This window comes from Acomys minous, assembly GCF_964271855.1.
Source record: "Acomys minous genome assembly, chromosome: 4".
Classification (NCBI taxonomy): domain Eukaryota; kingdom Metazoa; phylum Chordata; class Mammalia; order Rodentia; family Muridae; genus Acomys; species Acomys minous.
The window spans coordinates 96,919,569-96,942,413 of record NC_140486.1 but is presented as its reverse complement, the minus strand read 5'-3'; the positions used below and the strand labels follow the sequence as shown (position 1 = coordinate 96,942,413).

The following is a 22,845-nucleotide window of genomic DNA, read 5'->3' as shown; positions in this document are numbered from 1 at the left end:
AAATAAAAGGAGCAAAGTGTTGGCTAGGAGCTGAAGTGTCCCCAGCAGGATATGACGCCAGGAGTGTTGTAAAGACTGTCTGTCCTTAGAGAAGGTACCATTGTGCTTAGCCTTTTATTTATAACTTGGTAAGTGCCAGCGAACTCGCCCTCTTTACACCCCCCGAGTGCCAGCCCCGCGTTCTGCACCGCTCTTTATTCCCTCAAGTCTATTCAGGGACTGTCACTCTGGGGCTGAGAGGTATTCAGGGCCTTAATCAATCAAAAGGATGAGAATCAGGCAGGTTTTTTCCCTTTGAAATAAAGGAAACAATGACTTCTGGGCTTCAAGTTCCCCGTTTTCCTTTTATGATATTTGAATTTTTCCTGCCCCTGAATCCTCCACCCCTCTCTCTATCTCCCCCCCCACCTCCTTTGACAGTTTTGACGTGAACTCAGGCCCCCAATCCTACTTGCCCACCCCCTAATTAAGGCAAACTCAAAGGAGGGGTGGGCGTGCATGTAGCAGTTCATAGTCCATACGCTGGCCCTTTAAGAGTTCATTCCCAGTGGGGAATGCTGGATAGCTCTCTGCTCACCCCCCCCCCCAACTCAAAAGGCTTGGTTGACCCTGGGGGCAGCCGAGACAGGCCTCTTGCGCGGGGGGGGGGGGGGGGGGACTCCAGAAATGTCTGGACACCCTCCCTCACCCACACTTCGGGAGGAGCTTTTGAGTTCCCAGTGGAAAGCCTAGAAGCTAATTGCCGGGAGAGCTGCTTAACAGAGTTTTATATAAAATGATTCAATTTGTCAATGCAGGGCAGGGCAGGGTGGGGGTGGGGGAGGGAATTCTCAGTTCCCTTTTAGGCACTGGAGTCCTTCAAAGTCTTGATACTTGTTTTCTAAAGCACTACACATCCATAGCATCCAAGGAGCCAGACTCTCCCAAGCTTTTTGCCTTCCCCGAAGTTGAACGGAGCTGGATTTAGCGCTTTGTTGGGTTGGCTTAATCCGTGGGAGGACAAGGAATCCAAGGTGTGTTTCAAGGAGGTGGAATCAGGCTAAACACTTAGGAAAAAGAGACCCTTCCTGAGTGTTTGAGCTCTCTGGAGCTGAGTCTCTTCTGTGTTTGTTTGTTTGTTTGTTTGTTTTTCAGTCCAAGACTTCAGTGGAATGACCCCAGCTCTCCAGAGAGCTGCTTGGGGAGCCAGCCAGGGCGTCTTGTTTATAATGGGTAGCTGAAGATTCCTTTCTGGACTCAGAAGGTCCTCTGGGGCACTTCCACTGATATATACTCTGTTGAAGGGCTCATGGGTGCCAGCTCTGTTGTGCATTCGACTTACCACCTGCTAGGCAAATGGAACTCGAAAGTAGAGAGGGGAGGGAAGGCGGGATGATAAGTGAGTTTTTTCTTCTCACCTAACCAGCACTCTCCCTTTCACGTGCAAGCAAAGAATAGAGACCAACACTCCTGTCCACCTAGAAGGCCCTGGGGGAGTTCTGAGGGCACTGAATGGACACAGCTCTGGATCATTTCTAAAGCTCCATGTTGGGACACCACCGAGGCAGTGCTATTGGTGGAGGTTTCCCTAACAGTGGTACCCACACTGCCAGATCAAACCAGGCAAAACATAATTTGAAGCAGCCTACAAATTGCTAAGCTGGCAATTCCTGGTTGGGGGGGGGTAGACACTTGCTTTGGGTCCTCTCCTTACTCCCAGGCCCCCCCCCCCCAGATCTGTCTAGAAGGTGAAACCATACCATCTCACAACTGCCCACTGCAGAAATCTCTCTCCTATCACTTGCCTCTGCTGGGAGCCCCTGGGGTACCAAGTCTAGGTGCTCAATCTGGCCACAGTACAGTCACTAATTGAACAAATGCGTGCCACCAGTAGATCTAGCAGGGAGGGTGAGCCTAGGTTTGGTCATCAACACTCAGGCTCACAGCAGAACTCAAATGTGTACAGGGGAGTCCCTGCAACAGTCTTGTGAATAATCCTTGCATCCATCCCTGACAGCCACACATTTGTAAAATTTGAGTCTTGAGAATCCAAAATAGAATAATTTAACCCCTGAAACAAGTGGGGATGAAGAACGGAGCATTGGGGTTCAATCCTCTACCCGTAGCCACGATTAGACTTTGCTTAATTCTTAGTTCCCAAGTGGGTTTGAATCTGGAGATTTACATCCCAGAGGCCTGGGGCAGCTTCTGCCTGGGCATGACAACACTTTTCTTTATGCATCTTCCTCACTTGGGGACCCATTAGTGAGCCTCTCCAGACTTCCCGTGGATGACCTTTCTTCCAGGAGGATGCAAAGACCTGAAGTTATAATCTATGCAAAATAATGTTAAACTGAGCAAGAAAGTTGAGAGTAAGGTGATGGCTAAAGCTTCCCGGGTCCTTTATGCTTCTCTGGTGGGAGATTCGCTGAGGCAGGGATGGGAACCTGCGGTTTGAGTGGGGGGACTTAAGAGGTTGCTTGACTACACTGCTGGGCGCTGGGCGGCAGGACACAGTGGGACAACTCCCGATGAACCATCAGTCCTACAAAAAGACTGCTGATCACTCACAAGGAGTAAATTAAAACTCCTGATTCCAGGTCTTGAGCTTCCTGGCCAGATGCAGTGTTACCTGCTGGCTGGTGAATGCGAGGGTTAAACTCGTGGAGCAGGTCACTCTGAGAGCCGCCTCCTCAGTTATTTGTCAAAAGCCTTGGCCTGCTCTTACTCTTCTCCTAATCAAAAAGCGGGCAGGGTGAGCTGGGGTTTAGGAATGAGTTGCGCTGATCTGCGCCACGGCGGCGGCAGCGCCGCGTTGAAATGTGTGGACCAGCGACAGCGGGTTTGTCCCTGCCATGCCCCTGTAGCGGAGCGGGCCTTGGGGAACTGTGAGCGGATTCGCAATAAAGAACATATGGTTTGCGTGGGGGAGAAAAGAGTAAAGGAAAAGAGAAAGGGAAAGGAAAGGAGAAGAGGAAGATTTTTTTAAAAATTGAAAACCAACGGAGCAAGGCAGAAACTGTATCTCTCTAGTGTTACAGAAGTTTATTTACAAAGTTTATCTTTATATGAGCAGGGATGGCGATCTGCCGCAGCCAGAGGCGTCTTGCAAAATTATAATAATGGTGGTAATGGTGATGGTAGCAGTGGTGATAACAGTAGCAGTAGTACTCACCTGTTAATCCTCTCTGAACTGTTGGTGGGTGTAAACTGGGGAGGAAGAGGAGGATTTGATCTCGTAAAGAGCCAATTCGGAACTGCTCTATAGGTTTGGCTCTGGTGTGTGTATGTTGTAGGGGTTGGGGAGTGAGGGAAAAAGCTTTTCTTAGCTTGAGGACTTACTGACTGGTACCAGCGGCAGTCCGGACTGCCTTTGTGTGGGGGCAGGCAGTGGGCCTGTAACTAGGGCAAGGGCGGAGCTAGGAGGAATGAGCCGGAGAAGCAGGGGCTACAAACTTTCTAAGGAAGACTGCTGACAGGAACAAAAGGTAGGCAAATGACCCTTCCAGGAACTCCTGTCCCAGGACAACTGGACATAAGGGCCTGGACTGTGGGTCCTATTCCAGAGGCCACCCGAGTGCAAAAGCAAGAGAGCAGTGATGTGGTGCACGAGGCCTATCACTGAAGTGAGTTCAGACCTGTCTCTGATTCATTCTGGTTGACACCACTCCTCTGCCTCCGACCATTCCAACTCACAGGAGATTTTGTGCCAGAGGACTTCAAAAAGAGGGATGAGGATCAAGTGATCCACAGGATAGGGAAGAGAGAAAACTGAAAAAAACAAAACAAACAAACAAACAAAGTTCAAGCTTAGGGTGTCCACTCCAAGCCTGGGCGCTCCTGATGGGGCCGAAGTGGGGGCGGGGGGAGGGTCACTGTAGCTGGAATGTGCCCAGCTTCCTCGACCCGACCCTCCGGCTTTCAACACAAGACTGAAGCGGGAGACGCTGCAGTCAACTGAGCCAATGAATCACAACAGGTGGAGGAGGCAGGGTTCCCAACCTTCAGGTTGGATTCAGTCTGGCCGGAGAAGTGTGTGGAGCAGGCCTGGAGCGAAGAAAGGACCACCGGAAGCTGCCCTGTACACCTGTCTGATGGAGACTCACAGTTGGAAACTGCACCGGAGGCTCAAGGACTAGGCAACTGGGCTAGGCTAGTGGGACTGCTGTTTTCATGATCCCATGACTTTTTTTTTCAAGTGGGGAGGGAGGATAGAAGAGGATAAGGAAGGAAAGAAAAAAATCAAGAGGAGGGGGGTTACCGAGAAAGAAGGAAGAAAGAGTAGTGAACCGGAAAGGTGGAACAAGGTTGGGGGGAAATCTCCCGCATTGAGAAAATCAAACAAGAATCACCTTGCTGCGGTGGAATCCCTAGACGTAAATAAACTGCTGAGTTTCATCCTAGACTCTAAATCATTTCTCCATCCCTAGTTTTTTCTCCACACCCTCACTTACCCTCCTCCCGGTCCTAAGAAAATGGCCGCTCCCTTTAAAAAATATAATTTCTTTTTCTCTAGGCGAGAATGGGAGCAGGATTATTTTGAATCGCAAGCTGGGGAACAGGAGAATCATAAGGGTAACTCTGAACAGATGAAAACTGACCATCTTGACAGTGAAATGAAGAAGCAGCCAGAGAGACGCCAGAATTCAGCGCGTGCAACTGCGACGCAGATGCCGCCGGCAAGGCCTTCCTAGAGTCATCCTGCAGATAGCTGACTTGAGTCCGAGTGGTGGCAACCCAGTGTGTCACTGTCAAAGGCTTGCCCTTTCTCCTGGTTGGGATTGGGGGGGGGGGGGTGCGGCGGCGGTCCATGAGGAGTGTACCAACTCTCAGCATAGAGCCAAGAGTCAAGACAAGTAGCCTCGAGAGGAATGCGCTTCAGAGAACCTTTCTTTCTTCTTATTCTTTTTTCCCCCTTTTCCAAACGAAATTTAATACTATCTGGCTGCAAAAATATATATCACCGGCCCTGAGTCTGAAAGATTAACATTCGGATACGTAGGAAATGTAATCTGCATGGCTAATTGATTCTCAGCGTATCAGTTTAAAGGATAAAGATCGATATCTGCATATGATGGATATTGTATTAATAGGGACATAAATAAAGGCCGAAGAGTCGTTACCGAATCCTTTGAAGCTGCTTCCTGGCTCTGCTGCCCTTCTAGGGGCCACGCTGTCACCCCCACCTTCTGCTGAGCTCGAAGTATGGGCTTACTTCCCTGTGGAGGGAGTGGGGAAAGTCAAGGGGAGTCAAGGTTAGAGAGAGAGAGAGAGAGAGAGAGAGAGAGAGAGAGAGAGAGAGAGAGAGAGAGAGAGAGAGATTTTTATGTAGCCCAGCTTTAGGGGGGAGGAGAACACCATTTTCTCCTAGGCTGGCGGAGATGGACTGTAATGACAGAGGGTGGGATTTTACCGGAACTTACCACACCTCGGTACCTAGAAACACTGCCTAACACTCAGGGGTGTATTTCCCTGTAAACCTTAGCCTTCAGAACAGGAATCAGCCACTAAAGATCTGGGAAAAGCCTGGAGTGGGTGATCCAGAGTAGTGGTAGGGACCCAGCTCTTGAGTCCCCAAAGCGCGTCGGGGCCAGCTTAAAGGGCGCAGCGTTGCTTGGTCCTGGTAAGTGCTCTCCCTTGCCAAGCCTAGTCTTTTGAGGAAAAGAAAGCCCCTCTGGAGCTGAGTGCCTGGAGGAGAGTTGGTTGTGGCCTCCTAGACGTGGGGGGGGGGGGGCGGGGCTGGAGTGGAGGGGGTAGGGGGAGCAAGGGAATGTAGATGGGTTATACCTATTCCGACAGGAACTCACTGATAGCCAATTAGCCTTGAGTGCTGCTGGCTTCCTCCTCCACGGAGCTCGCACTGCCTAGAGAATATTCCCAATGCAAATAAATCACCCCAGCTCCCCCTCCCTTCTCCATTAATTAAGAGAGACGTTTCGACAAAACGAGTGTAATCTTTATTAATTACTCAACCCTCAGAGCTGGGCTCCGCATCAATCACGCCCAAAGCGAAAGTACCTTGCACGCCAGATCCTTTCCCAGAGCACATTTGGAAGAGAACTGTCACCATTGCTTTCATCTTTCTGGGCTGTCTCCACTCCAGCAGCGTTGGTAAGAGGATGCAGCTCTGAAGGCCAGGAAAGAAGGTCTTTCCTACACTCCCAGGTCCTCTTGGTCCCTCGGCTCCTGCCGCCTCGGAACCCTCCTTCCCGCCTCCTCCCCCTGCCCCCACCCACCTTATTCCGCACTCAGAAAAAGCCTCCACTCAAGAACATCTCTACTTGGATTTGCGCTTGTTTGCACGTACGATGTGTTCGGGAACGTTCGTGGCTCACATCCTCTATCCATGTCTTCTCTGGTCTCCTGCAGCCCCCTGTTGTCTCCCAACTTCTGGTGTGCAAAAGAAGAGCCTGATGAAAGTTGATTCTTCCTAGGCCCAAATCCTGCCAGAGCTGGGATTCTGCTAGATACAGATTATCTCTAGGCCCCTGTAGTAAGAAGAGGAAATGAAGACCCAGTCCCATCGGCCTTTCCGTGACACCCAGGAGATCTGCCCCTATATTGAGGGGTGGTGAGGTTAAAGCATTCAACAACTTCTGGTCCCCTAGGGGCACAGCCAGCTGGGCCAGGTGCCTATGTTGAGTCAGAGCACTCTAGTTCTTGGAAAAAAAAAAAAAGTCTCAGCCTCCAGGCAGCCAGTGGGGGTCAGGTGGGGGCATAATTTCTGGTTCTGCAGTCCAATAGTATCCTGCTCTTGGGAAGGCAGACTCTGAGTGCTCTGGTAAAGAGTAGTTATTGTGACCAAACCTCCCAACCTGTCTTTGCCCACCCCCACTTGAACCCCATCTGTCTAACACCACCCTAGAAAGTCATGCCTTCCTGCAGTCTTGAGTCTAGACTGTAGAATCTGAAATTTCCCCACTTCTGTAAAAATAAAAAAGGGGGGGCATGGTGTGTGTGTGTGTGTGTGTGTGTGTGTGTGTGTTTGTGTGTCTGGGTCTGGGTCTAGGTCTAAACCCACAATAATGACCTCCAAGGCCGGGATGGGTGGTGTGTGACAAGCAAGCCCATCTTCTTGAACCCCAAAGGACACTTTGTCTGTTCCTAGTTGACTGTCCTGGCTTTGCAACCCAGTTATAAACACTATATGAAGCTCAGCTTTGGACACCAAGCCCTCACAGTATCCCTGCCCCTAAAGGATTGCTTAGCCAGCCTCACTCTACTCCTTTTAGGAACCTCTTCTGAGGGGCTGTAGGGAGCTGCTGCACCCTGGCCCTGAATGTCTGAATCTTGTGGAGAAATATACCCTGTGGCATGCTGGGAAGGCTAAGAGTGGAGAAGGCTGAGCAAGGTGGGAGCAGAAACCAGAGCTAGCACCACATCCCTTGGTTTGGTCATCCCAGGAAAATCTTCCATTGCCCCACCAATTCCATGGTTGGATCACACTTAGGCTGCAGTTCCTTCCTTTACCTCCTTCTTAAGGAAGGATCCTGTTTGTTGTTTTGTTTGTTTGTTTGTTTGTTTGTTCACTGGTCACCTCCTGAAAGACAGGCAGTCAAAAATTTGGATATCTTCAGCCACCACTGACTGTAAATGGAGTCTTTGTTTGACAGAAAATAAAATACAGTGTTCAGCTCCTCACTCCCCTGGAGCGTCCCTCTCATTGACTAAACTGCAGAAAAGTCTCTGCAGAGAATCAGGAGGAGACAGACTTTCTAAAAACAAACAAACAAACAACAACAACAACAACAACCCACCCCCTCGTTCCCTGGCTCGAGGGTTTCTGAGGTAAGCAGAGCAGACAGGTGGAGAGTGGTGAGAGGGTTCTACAAGTTATGTGTGGCTTTGGGATTGGAGCATCTTTTTAAAAGCCTTGGGAATTTGGGATGAAAGGGGAGGGAGTAGAGGTGATAGCACTGGGAGCTTGAAAATTCTCAAACAACTGATAACATAAAACAGGTCTATGTCAACAGGAAGAAGAGAAAACTGAAGCAGTCTCGGGTGGAAAGGGAATCATGGCCAGAGCTGGAAATGTTCTCAGAGGGACCAGTAGCCCTACCACAACAGGCACAGGAGTGTCACATTGTTGTGGAAAGGGCCTTCTCTGTGACACCCAACAATATCATATTAGTGGGTATAGTTTAAAGATCCAAACATCGGAAGAGCAGAGCAAACTGTGCAGTTTCATTAAGGGACTCAGGAAAACAGGAGCCAGACCCAGGGACTCCCAGGAGCAGAATGTCAGATCCAGCTGAGAGGGAGAAACCAAGATCTTTTTTAGCTTAAAAATGATGATGATGATGATGATGATGATGATGATGATGATGATAATGATGATGTTATTGTTCTTATTGTTAAATATGATTTATATTATATATTAAATATTATTATTATTATTATTATTATTATTATTATTATACAACTGAAAAGATGATTATTCTCAACTGAGAGAGGAGATCCCAGTGGGTGCACACTCAGCAGGGCAGAATGACTGTTTATTCACGGCTGGAAGAGCAGTCCAGTAACTGGTGATATGAACTGAGCCCCCACCCTCCCACCCCCACCCCCACCCCCCACCCCCCACCCACCCCACCCACCCCCACCCTCACCCCCATCACTCCTGCATGACTGAGGAAACAACAAGAACTCTGAGGTGAAAGGACCTTCTAGAAAGAAAACACAAGCACATTGCTGTGTCCTCAAATCGTTCACTCATCATTGACTTAATAATTAAATTTGCTTCATGCTCAAGATTGAGAAATTCCTTTGTTAAAAAAAAATGGAAAAGAGAGGCCAGGCTGTGGTGGCACACCTTTAATCCCAGTACTCAGGAGGCAGAGATAGACTGAGCTCTGAGTTCTAGGACAGCCAGGGCTACGTAGAGAAACTCACTTTCTAACAAAAACAACAACCACAACAAAAAGACAAAGATTTGAATGTTGCCATTTGAAATCATGAACTCTTGGGGATAATGAATGTATGTGAATATTCATGTGAAGGACACATGAATAACAGAGCCACAAGGATCAGGAGCTCAAGGTTAACTTTGGCTTCATATTAAATTTTAGGCTAATGTGGGGCTCCATAAAACCCTGTCTCAACAGCAACAAAAATCAAGAGTCAAAACGAATTAAAAAAAACAACAACAACAACATTATGAAAATATCAGAGTGGGGACTCCAGAAAAAGAATGTCACCATCCCCTCTCCAATACCACAATCTAATAAGCCACTTCTTCTGCCTTTTGTTATCCACTCTCAGCCTCTGACTTACTCTTTAAGACTCAAAGGGCGTGTTCAAAGTTCTAGCATTGTCAGCCTAAGAGCTCAGACAGCTTAGAGTTCCCCTGCTGTCTTAACCATCTCAGTAGGACTGGGGAAACCCGTATGTACTAACATTACTTAAATTATAATACTAATATGTACAGTGACTGCATCCTTGACGAGAGGGTAAAGAGCACAGAGAAACTAATAAGCCTATCCAAAGTAGCTCTGGTGCTACTTGGAACTCAGAACAATGATAGTTGCTGATCTCTGCAGCCAGAAATCCCCAATTTTCAACCAAATCAAACTCCTACGAGCTCAGATCAGAACGCTCCCTAAATTCTCCAGTTTGCTTGTTTGCCTTGTTATGGCGGCAAATAATTTACAAAACATTTATTGTTTGTTTGTATAGAGATAGTGACTCTGTAGCCCAAGCTGACCCAAAACTTACCATCCTCCGGCCTCAGCCTTCCTAACTTATACGGTCTCAAATGCAGGACATCACCCTCAGCCAAAGGTCACCTTTGATGCTTTGAGAAAGCAGGAATCTACCCAGTTCATCTCCATTGAAAAGAATTCAAAAATTTGCCCCACCTCGGTGACCTTTAAAAACACTTGTCCTGGTGTACAGCCACTAAAACCAGCTTATTTTAAATGAACTGTTTCTGCTTCTCTCACGGACCCAGTTTTAGCCAAGACCAAACTGAGACAACAGAGCTTCGAATTCTAGTGAAACACATAGTAGGCAGGCAAGACACATAGTAGGCACAAGACTATTTGCAGAAAGCCTTCAGAGACTTCGCATCTTCTGGCATCCCTGCAGCAAACAGCACTTGGGGTTGGAAGGCGTTGGCATGTTGGTGGCATCCTGAGGTTCTCTTTGGTGCTGAGCACCCACTGCCTCTCCACTAACCACCTCTTCACCTCTGCATCACTGACTCGAAAGATGGCACATTAGGACTTAGGGGCTAAGATAACAGATCTAGTGGGCGCCAGCACTCAGCCAAGACTCCTATTCTATCCCCCAATGCATGCCCTCAGACACCGGACCTCAATAAAGACACTCTACCTGGTGCACTGGTAAACCAGCCTGTCTTCCATATCCTGCAGCCGTCCTCCCGCCTGCAAAAGCCTGCGCTTGAGAGACCGGTGTGTGCACCACAATGCCTTCCTTCTTTGAAGGTCAGCTGTCAGGCGGCAGACTCAAAATTGAAGTTGGGCCCCCAGCAGGAGCTGATTCCCCAGCCACAGGTGGCTGCGATTCCACAGTCCTAGTTTCCTGCCAACTGGCGTCCCTCAAAAAAAAAAAAAAAAAAAAAAAAAAAAAAAAAAAAAAAAAAAAAAAAAAAAAAACGCCCCTCCAAGGTGTTCCTCCTGGCTGTGGCTGTCTCTAGGCCACTCCAGTTCCTGCCCAGCTGACAACACTAAGCATCACCTGTGGGGCTAGATTCGTGCTATTTCCATCCAGCTCCAAGTTGAAAGTCTTGGTATGCAGACGGTACTGGCATTCCTCTTCCTGGATGGATGGTGGGTTACCACTCACCCACAGCAGGACCCTCCCTACAGATGTGGTACTGCTGAAAGGCAACCCTGGCTCTGCAGCTGAGAGGCACAGAGATGAAGCCGGACTCTTTGAGCATCTTTGTCCGCCTTATGATGGGTAAGCAGGCACTCATCATGTCTCATCAACTGGTGGGGAGTGTGACAGCCCTGCAAGCCACCACACTCCTGCTTTGGGTAGCCCTGCTATGTCTAATAGATGTGAAATGTCTGGCAAGCTGTAGGAGTGGCTGGTGGGAATCCAGGAGTGTTACGGAAAAACCTATCTGGTCACTCATAGTAATAATATCCTAAAGACGCTGAAGTCGGGAAATGCCACCAAAGAGACCTATGGCTGTAAACCAAGTTTATACAAAGGGGTTTTGAATGTGGGAGAGTTCTTCTTGCTTAGCGAGCAATAGGCCTGGGTTACAGCTGTGGAGGCAAGTAGAGACTAAACCAATGGCTTAGCTAAACCGGGATCTAAGAGGCAGAGATAGCAGGGCTGCTGCTGTGGCTTAACTGGTAAATTGCTTACTTGGCAAGTGTGAAGGTGTAGGTTCGATCCTCAGAACCCTCTGTACCCTATAATCTCTCTCTCTCTCTCTCTCTCTCTCTCTCTCTCTCTCTCTCTCTCTCTCTCCCCTCCCTCTCCCTTCCTCCTTCTCTCCCTCTTCCTCCTTTTCCCCCTCCCTTCCTTCTTCCTTTCCTCCCTTGTTCTCCACTTCTTCTCCGGAACCACCCCCACCCCGCCCCCCCACCCCCCTCCCGCCCCGGCACGCACACACATTTTATCTCTGCACTGAGACAACTGGTTCCTTTTGTGCATTTCTGGACCGTACCTTTGAGGCTTGGAGTTGTTATGGTCCTCTCCTTTCCAGATCTCCTTTTTGAGTTTGTACCTGGGCTGGGAACAGAGACATAGCAGATGCGAGGCTGCACTCCTAGCAAGTCAGGGGTTCTGTCCTGTTTAGAAGGCTGGGAGGGTGATAGGGAAACCTCAGCCCCAGGATGACGTGATGGATTCTTCCCATCATGCTCTAAGGCATCAGTGACCTCCTCTCCCAGCCTCCCCACCCCACCCCCCCATCTCCACCCTGCCCGCACCTTCATTGCAAAGGCTACAATGGAAGCAGAAGCAGCAAGTGGATCCCAGAGCTAGCTTCTACAAGCTCTCCCTAGTCTACAAGCCCAGAGGGAGTCGCCTTGAGCAACTGCCCTTGAACACAGAAAAATCAAGGCTAGCCCGTTTTCACACGACTGGTCTGTGCCAGGGCAAATCTATTTACACCTGGTTCCAAGGGCATGGAGTTAAAGTGCATGAGGGATTTTTTTTTTTCTCTTTTAGGCTTGGCACCTGTCCTGGCCTCGCTTAACTTTATAAAGGAACCTAACATCCCTCCTAGTGAGTATTTCAAAACAAGCCTGACATCAAAACTGACATCAAAAACTGGAGCCAATGTCCACACCTATCCGCATCACCAAAGGAGCTAGATACAGCCCTTGGCCACGACTCCACGTGTTCCCTGGAGATGGTGCGTTCACTTAACCGCAAGACTTTCCTAGTTATTCAGAAATCACGCCCGAATCTATGTTTGTTCGTTTATAGATTGAGATCTCACTATGTTGCTGGGGCTGGTCGCCAAGTCTCGGGCTCAAGCGATCCTTCTGCCCTGGCAGTTTCCTGAGTAGCTAAGATCTCAGACACCTTAGCAGGGGGGTGGGAAGTTCACAGAAAAGTCCCAATGTATAAGGCACTGCACCTAGGTTACAATAATCTCAGCACACCGATACGCACCGACACACACACACACACACACACACACACACACACACACACACACACACACACGGAGGGAGGGAGAGCTAAAACAATGGTTAAGCTATTAAATAGCTCTCCTTTAGTTCCAAAATATAACCACTTCCGAAATCCAAGGACTGCCCCACTCCTTCAAGAAATTTCTATTAAAGAAAGAGAGAAAGAAAGAATGAACGAATGAAAGAAAGAGAGAAAGAAAAACTGGCAGGATCGAGTTCATTAAAGTGAGATTAGGGAGACAATGGCGTTTCATTAAGGTGTGAAATATAGGGCTCTCAGTTTTAGCAGCTTAGAAAATCACCTGGGGCGCCTTTTAGAAAAAACCACCTCGCCGCCTCCTCCCAGCCCTAGCCAATCAACTGTGGCCTCTGAGCGCCGGAGCTTCCGCGTGCTTCTTCCAACTCGCCAGGTGACTCTGGACCTGCCTACAGAAGCTGCGCGTAGGCTCGCATCAAGAAATAAATTGGCTTTGTGTATCTAATAAGAAATAGGCCTCTGCAGACAAATCACTTTCCTTAACCGAGGTTGCTCCTCACAGCCCCCTAAACAGACAAAACTTTCTAATTCTCACTAGGAGTTATATAACTCCTCCCCCAAACCGTAAAGGCAGATGCGACACCATCTCTATCTCTCAACTTAAATTGATAATTATTTGGTCAACGAACACATAATATAAACATTGACTTATATGTGATGGAGTCTACTAAGTGCCGAAGGGGACCACGTGGTCCATGTTTTCTGAAGTAGCTGTTGAAATAAGTGTCTTTCTGCAAAGACTAGATGCTTTTGCATGATTATATGGGGGGGTTTGTTTTGAAATAGTATAGGTTAGGAAGACTTTCCACCCTTTCTCTTCTCACTCCAGCCCCTCCCACACACACTAGACCCCCTGGAAATTGGCATTTCTAAACCAAAGATAATCCAATTTTACATGCAAAGACAACTGTTTTTGTAAAGGAAATGTGCGCATTTTTCCGAGGCTCCTAGGAATATTCTTGGTGATTGGATTATAAACACTCACTTCCCCCAAATGTCGTATGATCAGCAATGGTTGCAAATTTATCACGGAAACAAAATTGCTTCTCTTTGGCATAGTTTATGTCTGTTTAAGAGAACAGAGACCTCGGAATCAAAACTGATGGAAGGTAATAGCGGTGGGGGTAATCCTTAAACAGCTTATCTTACACAGACAATCAAGAGACCTAGCGAATGACAGATAAAGTCTCCCCTGCATTTGATTCATCCACAAAACTTCAAACTAAGATTAACTGCAGTTGCTTCTAACCCTCATTTTAGAGAAAGTGACTGCTCAAATAATAGCTAGTTTTTAAGCCACACTCTAACATCCACAATGAAACAGGACTTCAAAGGAAGAGAGACGCATACTCTACATGACATGGATTTTACTCATCTTTGTGTAAAAGCAGAAATGTAAAGTACATATATTAACAATTAGGAATTAAGTTGTGTGTGTGTGTGTGTGTGTGTGTGTGTGTGTGTGTGTGTGTGTGTGAGAGAGAGAGAGAGAGAGAGAGAGAGAGAGAGAGAGAGAGAGAGAGTTGGGTTTTAGAATTAATCAGATGGTGGAGCTACTGAGATCAATACAGTTACCCAGGTTAGTGACCAGGCTTGGTGAGTTAATAAAACAGGAAGTACCGAGTAATGGGAAATGTAACAGAACTTACTCTTAGTGTTGTGATGTGGTGGGGGAAGCCTTCCGCCAAGTCTCTAGACGCCATTCTCTGTAGAAAGCATAGTACAAGCATGCTTATAAACATATCCTAAATGTCACAAGGCAGAAACGCTTAGACGCGGAAGCCAAAGGCTTCTATTGTGGTTCTGTTGATGAATATGAATTGTGAGTTTCCCTGCAGGGTCACTCAGGACTCAAAGTGATGTTTGTAAATGTATTTCTCATCCATTTGTTTTGTTTTTAAACATGGTTTCTAGTAGCCCAGGGTACAAATACAGAGAAGGATGAGGACTCTGGATCCTCCTGCCTCCACCTCCCCAGGGCTGGCATTCCAGGAGGGTACCGTGCACCATCATGCTTAATTTTAGGCATGCTGAGAATCAGACCTATACCTTCCTTGCACCAACTGTGCTAATCCTTGGCCTTTAGTTTTTCCACCCTTAAAAACAAACAAACAAACAACTTTGGATGCAGACACACACACATGCCTCTGCCATGGCCTTCAGATCTCCAGAATTCTGACTGTCGGGGATGAGTCAGGAGAGCCAAGTTGTTCAACATTTATTGCAGAGTTTTCCTTCTGCCAACTTTAACATTATGTCTATCGGCTACTTACTTTGTGCTGATAACCCATCAATGCTTTTGTGAGAGGACAAAAAACAAAAACAAAAACAAAAACCCATCAAGGTTTCTGTCCTTGATTTTACATTATGGTTACAAAAAAATGGGACCCTCCCGCCTCAACGCCTCAAATAACGAAGACTTCTGTAGTCAATTTTAAATGTCACAAAGGATAGATTGTGGTCCAGTATCTGGGGACAGGTAGGAGATGGCAGCCCTCCCTGCAAAAGTGAAATTAAAACCCTGAGAGAAGCAGTGGGTGGCGTAGGTGCATGGAACTTGAGTTTCTAGGTCACTTGGGCTGTTCTTCCTTTGAGTACAAATCTTCCAGCTAACTATTGAGGGAGGGGTGGGCCACTGAAGAACTTCCCTTCAAAAATGGGTGAAGAGTCTGATGTCCAAAGAGGTCAGATGATTTCCCAAGGTCTTTCCAAATATGAAGAATTCAGTCTTCAGAAAGTAACTCCTGGCCGCAGGTGCTAAGTGCTTTCTGGAGGTATAGATCCTGTTCATCATTTCAGGTGGCATTCAGGGTTGACCAAACAAATGGCCAACCCCTCACTCTCAGGATAAACACTTGAACTCTGGAGTCATGAGATCTCCAAGTTTTCAAGAGGCTGTGTAGGACAGACTAGGTCTGATTTTACTGGACCTTCCTACTCATAAGATGGAGCTATATCCAGGATTGAGTCAGAGTTGGTATGGAAATTTACCTCCCGTTATCCCAGAAGCCCCCTAGGCAATGCAGTTATTATTTCAAGAATGACTTTCCAATCCCCTGTTTTGTCTAAGATGCTGTTATGTCAGGACTTTCCATATATAAAAGCCAAGTTCTGTTACTAGTGTGCTTATGTAAGACACATCTGACTGTGGTGGCCTTTAATCCTGGCACTCAGGGGCAGAGGTAGGAGGATCTCTGTGAGTTTGAGGTCAGCCTGATCTACAAGGCGAGTTCCAGGACAGTCGGGACTGCTATACAGTGAAGCCCTGCCTCAAAAACAAAACAAAACAAAACAGCCACAAAGACATACATATCCATATACACAACATATACACAAGTGGAGATGTGGAGATGAATTTTCACTATAATAATTACAAACAATCTCTGCACTGAAGATAAAGAAAGGGTGGGTAAAGAGTATGTATAGATGTAAAAATAACAGAAGATACTGAGTGTATGGTTAATCAAATCTGCAAAATGGAAAAGGGTTCACCTGAGTGCTGGAGGGGCAGACAAACATTTTCATTACCTCATTTTGCTCATGATCCATTTCGGGTACCAAAGTTAGAAACTAGCAACCAAAGCAAGGTCATCCAAGGAGAAAAATATTTCTAAGTCCTGAAACACTAATGGTATCTATTTGATTTTCAATGATTCTAACTTTACTTTTTTTTTTTTTACAAGAAATTGCATGTGCAGTCCATGAAAGAAGCAAAATGTGGCTCTCATTGTGATGGAGGCAACGCAAAGATGCATTTCTCCTGTCCGAGTCTTCATCGCTGGTTCACTTCTATGGAGCATAAATAAACTATAAGTAAAAAAGCAAGCTGGTCCCCAAGTAACTCTATGCAGACTCCTAGGCTGCCTGTTGAAGGGAATGAAATAGCAAACACATGTTTGTGTATGCATGGCCACATCCGCAGAGCCAACGTCTGTTACTATGTGCGTATGTCATGCATATACATCCGCATATACACAAATATACCTGTGTGAATGGATTATGGCCAGAGTGATTACAAACAGAACATCTGCACTGGAGGCGAGGAGAGGGTGAATAAAAACATATAAATAAATATGAAAGCAACACAAGATGTTCAGCATATAAATAAGCCACAACTCAACTCTGAAATGTGACTCTTATTTGGGAAGAGACACAGCTCACAGACACCAAGAACGGTGACATCAGAATCTAGTTTGTGTGCATGTTACAGCTGCAGGGGACTAAGTTGTCCTCTCTCCAAAATATTACAACAGTTCTCAAAGGGGGGAGGGGTGTCTTCCAAGGGACTTCAGGGGGTCTTCAGGACCTCATGCCTTCTCACACTGGGTCTGTAAATCCAGTCCCACAGAATCCAAGGCCGCCTTCTGTCCTCCATGGGCACCAGGAACACACACAGTTTACAGACATACATGCACCCATACACATTTTTAAAAAAGAGCTCAGAAATACACAAAATGCTCATCTTAACTAACAGCTACACTCTCACGCGTTACTTACTTCTCTCCCAGTCTCATCCAAAATGTGCAATTGGGATTTGGATAGGAATGTGCATCCAGGGGGAAAGAAAAGCTTGGCGTGATTTCACCATGAAATAAAAATGTACCCAAACACTTCCTGTTTTTATTAAGACAGCGTAGACATATAACACACCATATTGTGGGTCCTAAAGTGCAGCCACGCTACTTATGGATGGCCAATAAATTGTTTCACTCATATCGTAGATACAAATGCTTCATTCGAGTTCAGTTAATAGAGAGAGTATCATGCAGGCGACATTACACATGAGGAAGAAACGGCACACACTCAGTGCATCTCTGATTTTTTTCAACTACACCATGTGCTGTATACACTAATAAATCATTCTTTTAGTCTCAAAATCAGTACAATATCTGTTTTCCCCTCCTTTGGGTTTGGACATTTCAATGATTTCTATGACAGAAGAGAGTTAAACTCAAATGGTAAGTGCACATTATCGTGATAACCAGAGGCAGAGACACTTTTCAGTTTATCTTTGGGCATTAATATACACGTTTTGATAGTTGAAAGTTATTGTTTAACGGTATAAAATCTTGAATGAATTACTAACACACCTTGATTTTCTGCTTATTGTTTTGAAATGTATTTGGATCAGAGGTAAGAGAGAGAAATGACACCGTTCAAAACAACTTCTGGAGATCTTAAATGTGCAAAACTTCCAGATTTGTATATTCAAAAATAAGTTATTTTTAAGTGAAATGGGGAGAGGGGTCACGGGAAGAGGGGAAGCTTATAGTTTATACTCTGAATAAATAGCTTTCAGTGTCTTCCAGGTGGGGGCAACAGTCAGTCAGTTTTGAGAGAAGGGAGGTCAGGCTCTTTAAGCTCCCTGAGTCGAGTCCGGTTACAGAAGATGAAAATGACTTCCTGGCAATAACACTGTGAATAAAACAACCGCAAGCCTCTAGGAGATGGGACTTCTGGGCTCGGCTCCAGCCACCAGGCAGAAAGCAGCGATCACCAACCGGTGCTTGCCAGCTTGTGAAAGAGCAGAGACTGTCCAGGATGCGCACGCGCGCTGAGCACTTGCCTAGCTCCTAGCAGATGCCGGCTCCCGCTAAACCCAGCTAGACGCTTATCTCAAGGCGCGCGGATCCTTTCTGTTAACTAGTCTCTGCCCTTCCGGGATTTCTTGAGAATCAGGAAGATCATTTGCGTTGCATCTTGTTAATTTTTCCTTTAGACAATTAGAGTCCATGCACAGTGTTGCGGACGAGCATGCGCACGCCGCATCCCTAAATGAACGCCTAAGTCCCAGGCGCCAGGAATCCACTTTCAGCACAACCTCAGACTTCTGGGGAAAGGACAGTCACATACTCTGGTCAGGGTGGATGCAGCGCATAAAGCAGAGATCTGGACAAAAGGGCTTCCTTCCCCCACACCCTAACATCCCTTTCTCTTCTGTTTTCCTCTCTCGCCCAAGGTAAAGGAAGTAGGGAACAGAAAGACCAAGATGCGGGAAACTGAGGCTCCGCATTGACTCAGGGGTCCGTGGTCACTGACAAAGCGGGGAGAAACCCGAGCGCTCTGAGTCCAAGGCCTTATGGGCGCGCAGGGTAGGAGATACACCGGGAGCGGGGTGTGCGGTCCCGTTACGTGTCGCTCCTCCTGGAACTACTTGGAGCGGCAGGGACTCGCGCCCTCGAGCCACTCCCGCCGCTGCCTGCGGAGCCCGCTGCCGCCCCCTCGGGCCGATACTTGAGCCAGCAGATAATCCAGGTGACAACCACCGAAAAGAGCGCTAGGATGCTGGCCACCGACAAGCAGATTGGTCCCACTGGCGAGGGAGAGGGCGATCCGGTAGCCGGGGCGGGGCCGGGGGACGAACCGGTGCCCGGCGTCCCCCCACCCCCGCCGCTGCCGCTGCCGCCGCCGCCACCGTAGTGGTTAACGAAGATGAGACCGGTGAAAAGCAGCACCACCATGGAGAGGAACGAAAAGACCACGCATACACAGCCGGCGGTGAGGGCCGCGCGCTTGCAGTTCTGACAGCTCTCGTAGGCTCCCGGGGCGCGGAGACCTGGGCGGCCCCGAGGTCCGGGGGCGGCGTCCTCGGCTGGCGGTGGCGCCGGTTGCGGTGGCTGCGGGCCGGTGGCTGGCAACGGGGCGGTGGTGGGAGCGGGCCGGCGGTGGTCCAGTGGCGGGAGGTGGTCCTGGGGCAGCGGATCCTGTGCGACTCGTAGGGCCAGCGGGAAGGCCTCGGAGAGCTTGGTGTTGTTGGGCAGGCCGTGCACGCGGCTGTCCGGCAGCGGCGTGCGGTGGCGGCACACGGGGCACGCGATGGCTCCGGGAGGACCGTGCCAGGGTGGCGGGCGCGGCGCGCGCTCTGGGGCTGAGCCGGAGGAGGCGGCGGCGGCGCGGAGTTGCAGCTGGCTCAAGCACTCCTGGCAGAAGGTGTGCAAGCATGCCAGCAGCTTGGGGGCGCGCCGGTCCGCGTCGAAGTAGTTGTAGCAGATTTTGCACTCGTAGTCTTCAAGGGGAGGTAGGCTGGGGGCGGTCGCCGCGGTGTCTCGGACCCCCTTGTCCCCATTGTCGCGACCTCCCGCCGCAGTACCTCCAACTCCCTCTCGGCCTCGGGGGCTGCTGCTCCTGCTCTGGGTGTTGCCGCCGCTGTCGTTTGCAGGAGCTTCCATGGCATGATACGCCCCTCATGGGGGCTAGGTGAGGCACCTTCCTCCCCCTGTGTTGCCTCCCCGGCTCAGGGAGGGGAGGAGGCGCTTCTGCCTCCCCCCTCTGACTGCTGTCGCCTGAAGGGGGAAGTAACCGCTGGCTGCTGCGCCCCCGCCCGGCCCTCCGGTCCACCCACTCCACCTCACCCCACCCAGTGCGGATGCTCTAGTCCTTTCAGGTCCAGTGGCCCCTGACTTAGATATACCCCTAACCCTCTCGACCCAGGTCTCCTGACAGCTATCTGTATGTTGGACTTAAAATTGGGGTTCAGGTGGGCTGGGAGGTGTTGCAGGAACGCATTTTGGGAGGGGAGTGTAGTTACTTAAGGATGTTCCGTTTGCCTGTACACACAGCCTCTAAAGATGGTGTGCTACTAGGACCCGCTTTTTCCTCTTTCCACTCCCTCGACTTTACTTCTCCCACCCCTCCTTGTTATCTGTTTTATCCTTCCCTGTTTAGGGCTATGTCCCAGGAGAAGTCTCCTTTCCCCCTACCAGCAAGAGCTCACCGTGATGTAATGCAGAATGCAGGACCCGCGCAGGGAGGGGAAGCGGCGGCCTCGGCAGCCTGGCAGAGGCGGTTCCTTCTCAAGCTGAAAAATCGTGATCTCATGTCTCAGTCCAAGGGCGAAAGCCAATAATCCCCAAGCCATTTACGCTTTGAGCTTTTATTAGCAGGGCCCAGGCGGCGGTGCAGTGCTCATCTCAAAGTGGAAGCGGAGAAGGGCATTTTTCCCTTCGACATTTGGAGGAAATGTGGGAGCTGGATAATACCCTTTTCTTCCTAGGAAATGTTGCTTCCTGAGTTTAAGGAGAGGAGACAGATTGGGAGCATGGTCCTGCTGTTTGCCTGGCGATGACCGCTGTAGATGCAGCTGTTTCTAGTACCAGGTGGTTGCAGAAGCAGAGAGGAGACAAAGAAGTTGGCAAGAAAGTTCACACAATGAAAAAGCTCAGGTTAAACCCTGCCTGCGGCTAGGCTCGCCCACTTTGCTCCTCCCTGCGCCCACTTTAACTTTAATCATTTAGATACAGAGACGCCCGAGTTTATGAAAACTCCAAAGTTTATGGAACAGAACTCCAAAGATAAAAATCAGCAAGATGTAGCTTTTACAGTAAGGTACAGGAGTGTTTGGGTACCGGCTGCACGCTGAGAGTCAGATATTCTTAACCTCTCCATCAACTGTCTTTCTGGGTAGGTGTCCGGCCAGCTGCCTGTCCCCCGCCCCCCGCACCCCCCCCCCCGCCCAGTCCTGTGAAGAGGAAAATGGCTACCCATCCCCCCCCCTAGAAAGATAGCTTTGCAAGATTTTTATATTATTGTTCCAGGCGGTAGGAACACTGCACTTTCAGTCCTGAAGTCTCTGAAGATCTTAAGGTACCACAGGGAATAGCTGCGAAAAAGCGACACCAGGGAAGCACATGAAAGGCAAAGGAAAGAAAGGAAACCAATGAAGAACCAACAGGAGCTGCCTGAAAGGGCTGGGGGTGCAGCTCAATTGGCACATAACGCTGAGCGTCATACAGAGTGCCACAAAAAGTGGGCGCAGTAGCGTAATCGAAGCATTTGGGAGGTGCGGCAGGAGGTTAGACCTTCAAAGCTCCTCAACTACCTAGGGAGCTTGAGTCCAGCCTGGGCTACATAAGACCCTGTCTCCAAACACAAAACAAAAGGAGCTTCTGGGGGAATCTAAATAACAATGACATTTCTGGAGCATTTGAAAATATGTATATTTTTGCTCTATGTGAATAGTGGGGGTACTAATCCTTAAATTTAAGGCCTTAAGTTAAACTTATTTTAAAATGGTGTGTGTGTGTGTGTGTGTGTGTGTGTGTGTGTGTGTGTGTGTGTGTGTATTTTCTTGTTCTGTGATGGGTACAGTAATAAGAAGGCAGGTTGGTAAGACAGCAGAAAGGCGATCATCTATCTGGCCTTGAAAGGTTGCAGACTGACTCAAAGCTAACTGGAGCTTTAACTCTTTCTGCTTCTCTCCTGCCCACTTCCAGCATGTGTGTCTCACACAGTTTCAAACTGGGTCCTTTAAACTCTATCAGGTTTGTGCTCTGCTTCCAATGTTGGTTAGAAACAGCGTCTCAGAAAGAGAGGTGCATAGAAGCAAGAGAGGGCCATTGTGCATTTCTACAGCTCTTTTCACCCACGCAGCTCAACGCCAAAGGTGCCCCAATGGTCATGTAAGAGCTCTGAAGACCTGTGTATTTGTACATGGTGTGTGTTCAGCCAAAACATATAAGCTTTTGCAGTTATAGCTTAGCGTGGGTTTTCACCTCACACCAGGGTTTCGCACACCAGCACTACAGACATTCTGAGCTTGATAACCTTTTATTGTAGGTGCTGTTCTGTGCACGGCTAATGTTAAGTGGTGTCCTTGGCCTCAACCCATTTGAAGTCAATAGTGAAATGTTCCAGTTGTGACAACCAAAACTATCTCTCCTCACCACCACCACCACCACACCTGGACCCCCCACACCTGGACAAAAATCATCCCTGGCTGTGGGCTTTGGGGACTTATACAAAGACCACAGATTTGCTTTAAGTACAATCTGAACCAGCTCTCCCAGCTCCTATCCACTGTGAGCGAACAGCATCCCCCCAAGGCAGTCATCACTTTGTGACCATGTTTCTTTCGTACTTCATAGTAATTTAGGTCCCAAATATGGAACAATCTTTGAAAGACACTGGTGTAATTTTTTGACTCATACTTTCTGTAAACAATTACAGGACTTTGAGCAATGATGGAATTTACTGTGTTTGGATAGGTTCTTGGTTTTTTGTTTTGATTTGAGCAGACCATATCCCACCCTATAACTCGGGGCTGGCCTGGAACTCGCTAGTTCCAAACACACAGCAAGCCTCCCGTTTCAGCCTCCAAAGTATTAGAATCACAGACACAAACTCCCCCCCCCCCCAGTTTGAGGGGAACCGAGCATCTCAATTGTTTCACGTCTTGGGGACAGATGTTCATTCTTAGGACTCATAAATATA

The 22,845-nt window shown here is 48.3% G+C and overlaps 1 protein-coding gene across 1 annotated transcript; it reads right to left on the bottom strand.

Annotated features, from left to right (window-relative positions):
- Nucleotides 1-17,244: 17,244 nt before the first annotated feature.
- Nucleotides 17,245-20,413, bottom strand: RNF228 (ring finger protein 228). The gene is made up of 2 exons (XM_084779924.1): nucleotides 20,351-20,413; nucleotides 17,245-19,919 (listed from the first exon to the last, which is right to left on the bottom strand). The coding sequence occupies exon 2, from the start codon at nucleotides 19,803-19,805 to the stop codon at nucleotides 18,765-18,767; it is 1,041 nt and encodes a 346-aa protein (XP_084636050.1). The 5' UTR covers nucleotides 19,806-19,919; nucleotides 20,351-20,413; the 3' UTR covers nucleotides 17,245-18,764.
- Nucleotides 20,414-22,845: the final 2,432 nt, after the last annotated feature.

Coding starts and splice junctions, on each gene's coding strand:
- RNF228 (XM_084779924.1), bottom strand. CDS start 19,805: ATGGAAGCTCCTGCAAACGACAGCGGCGGCAACACCCAGAGCAGGAGC.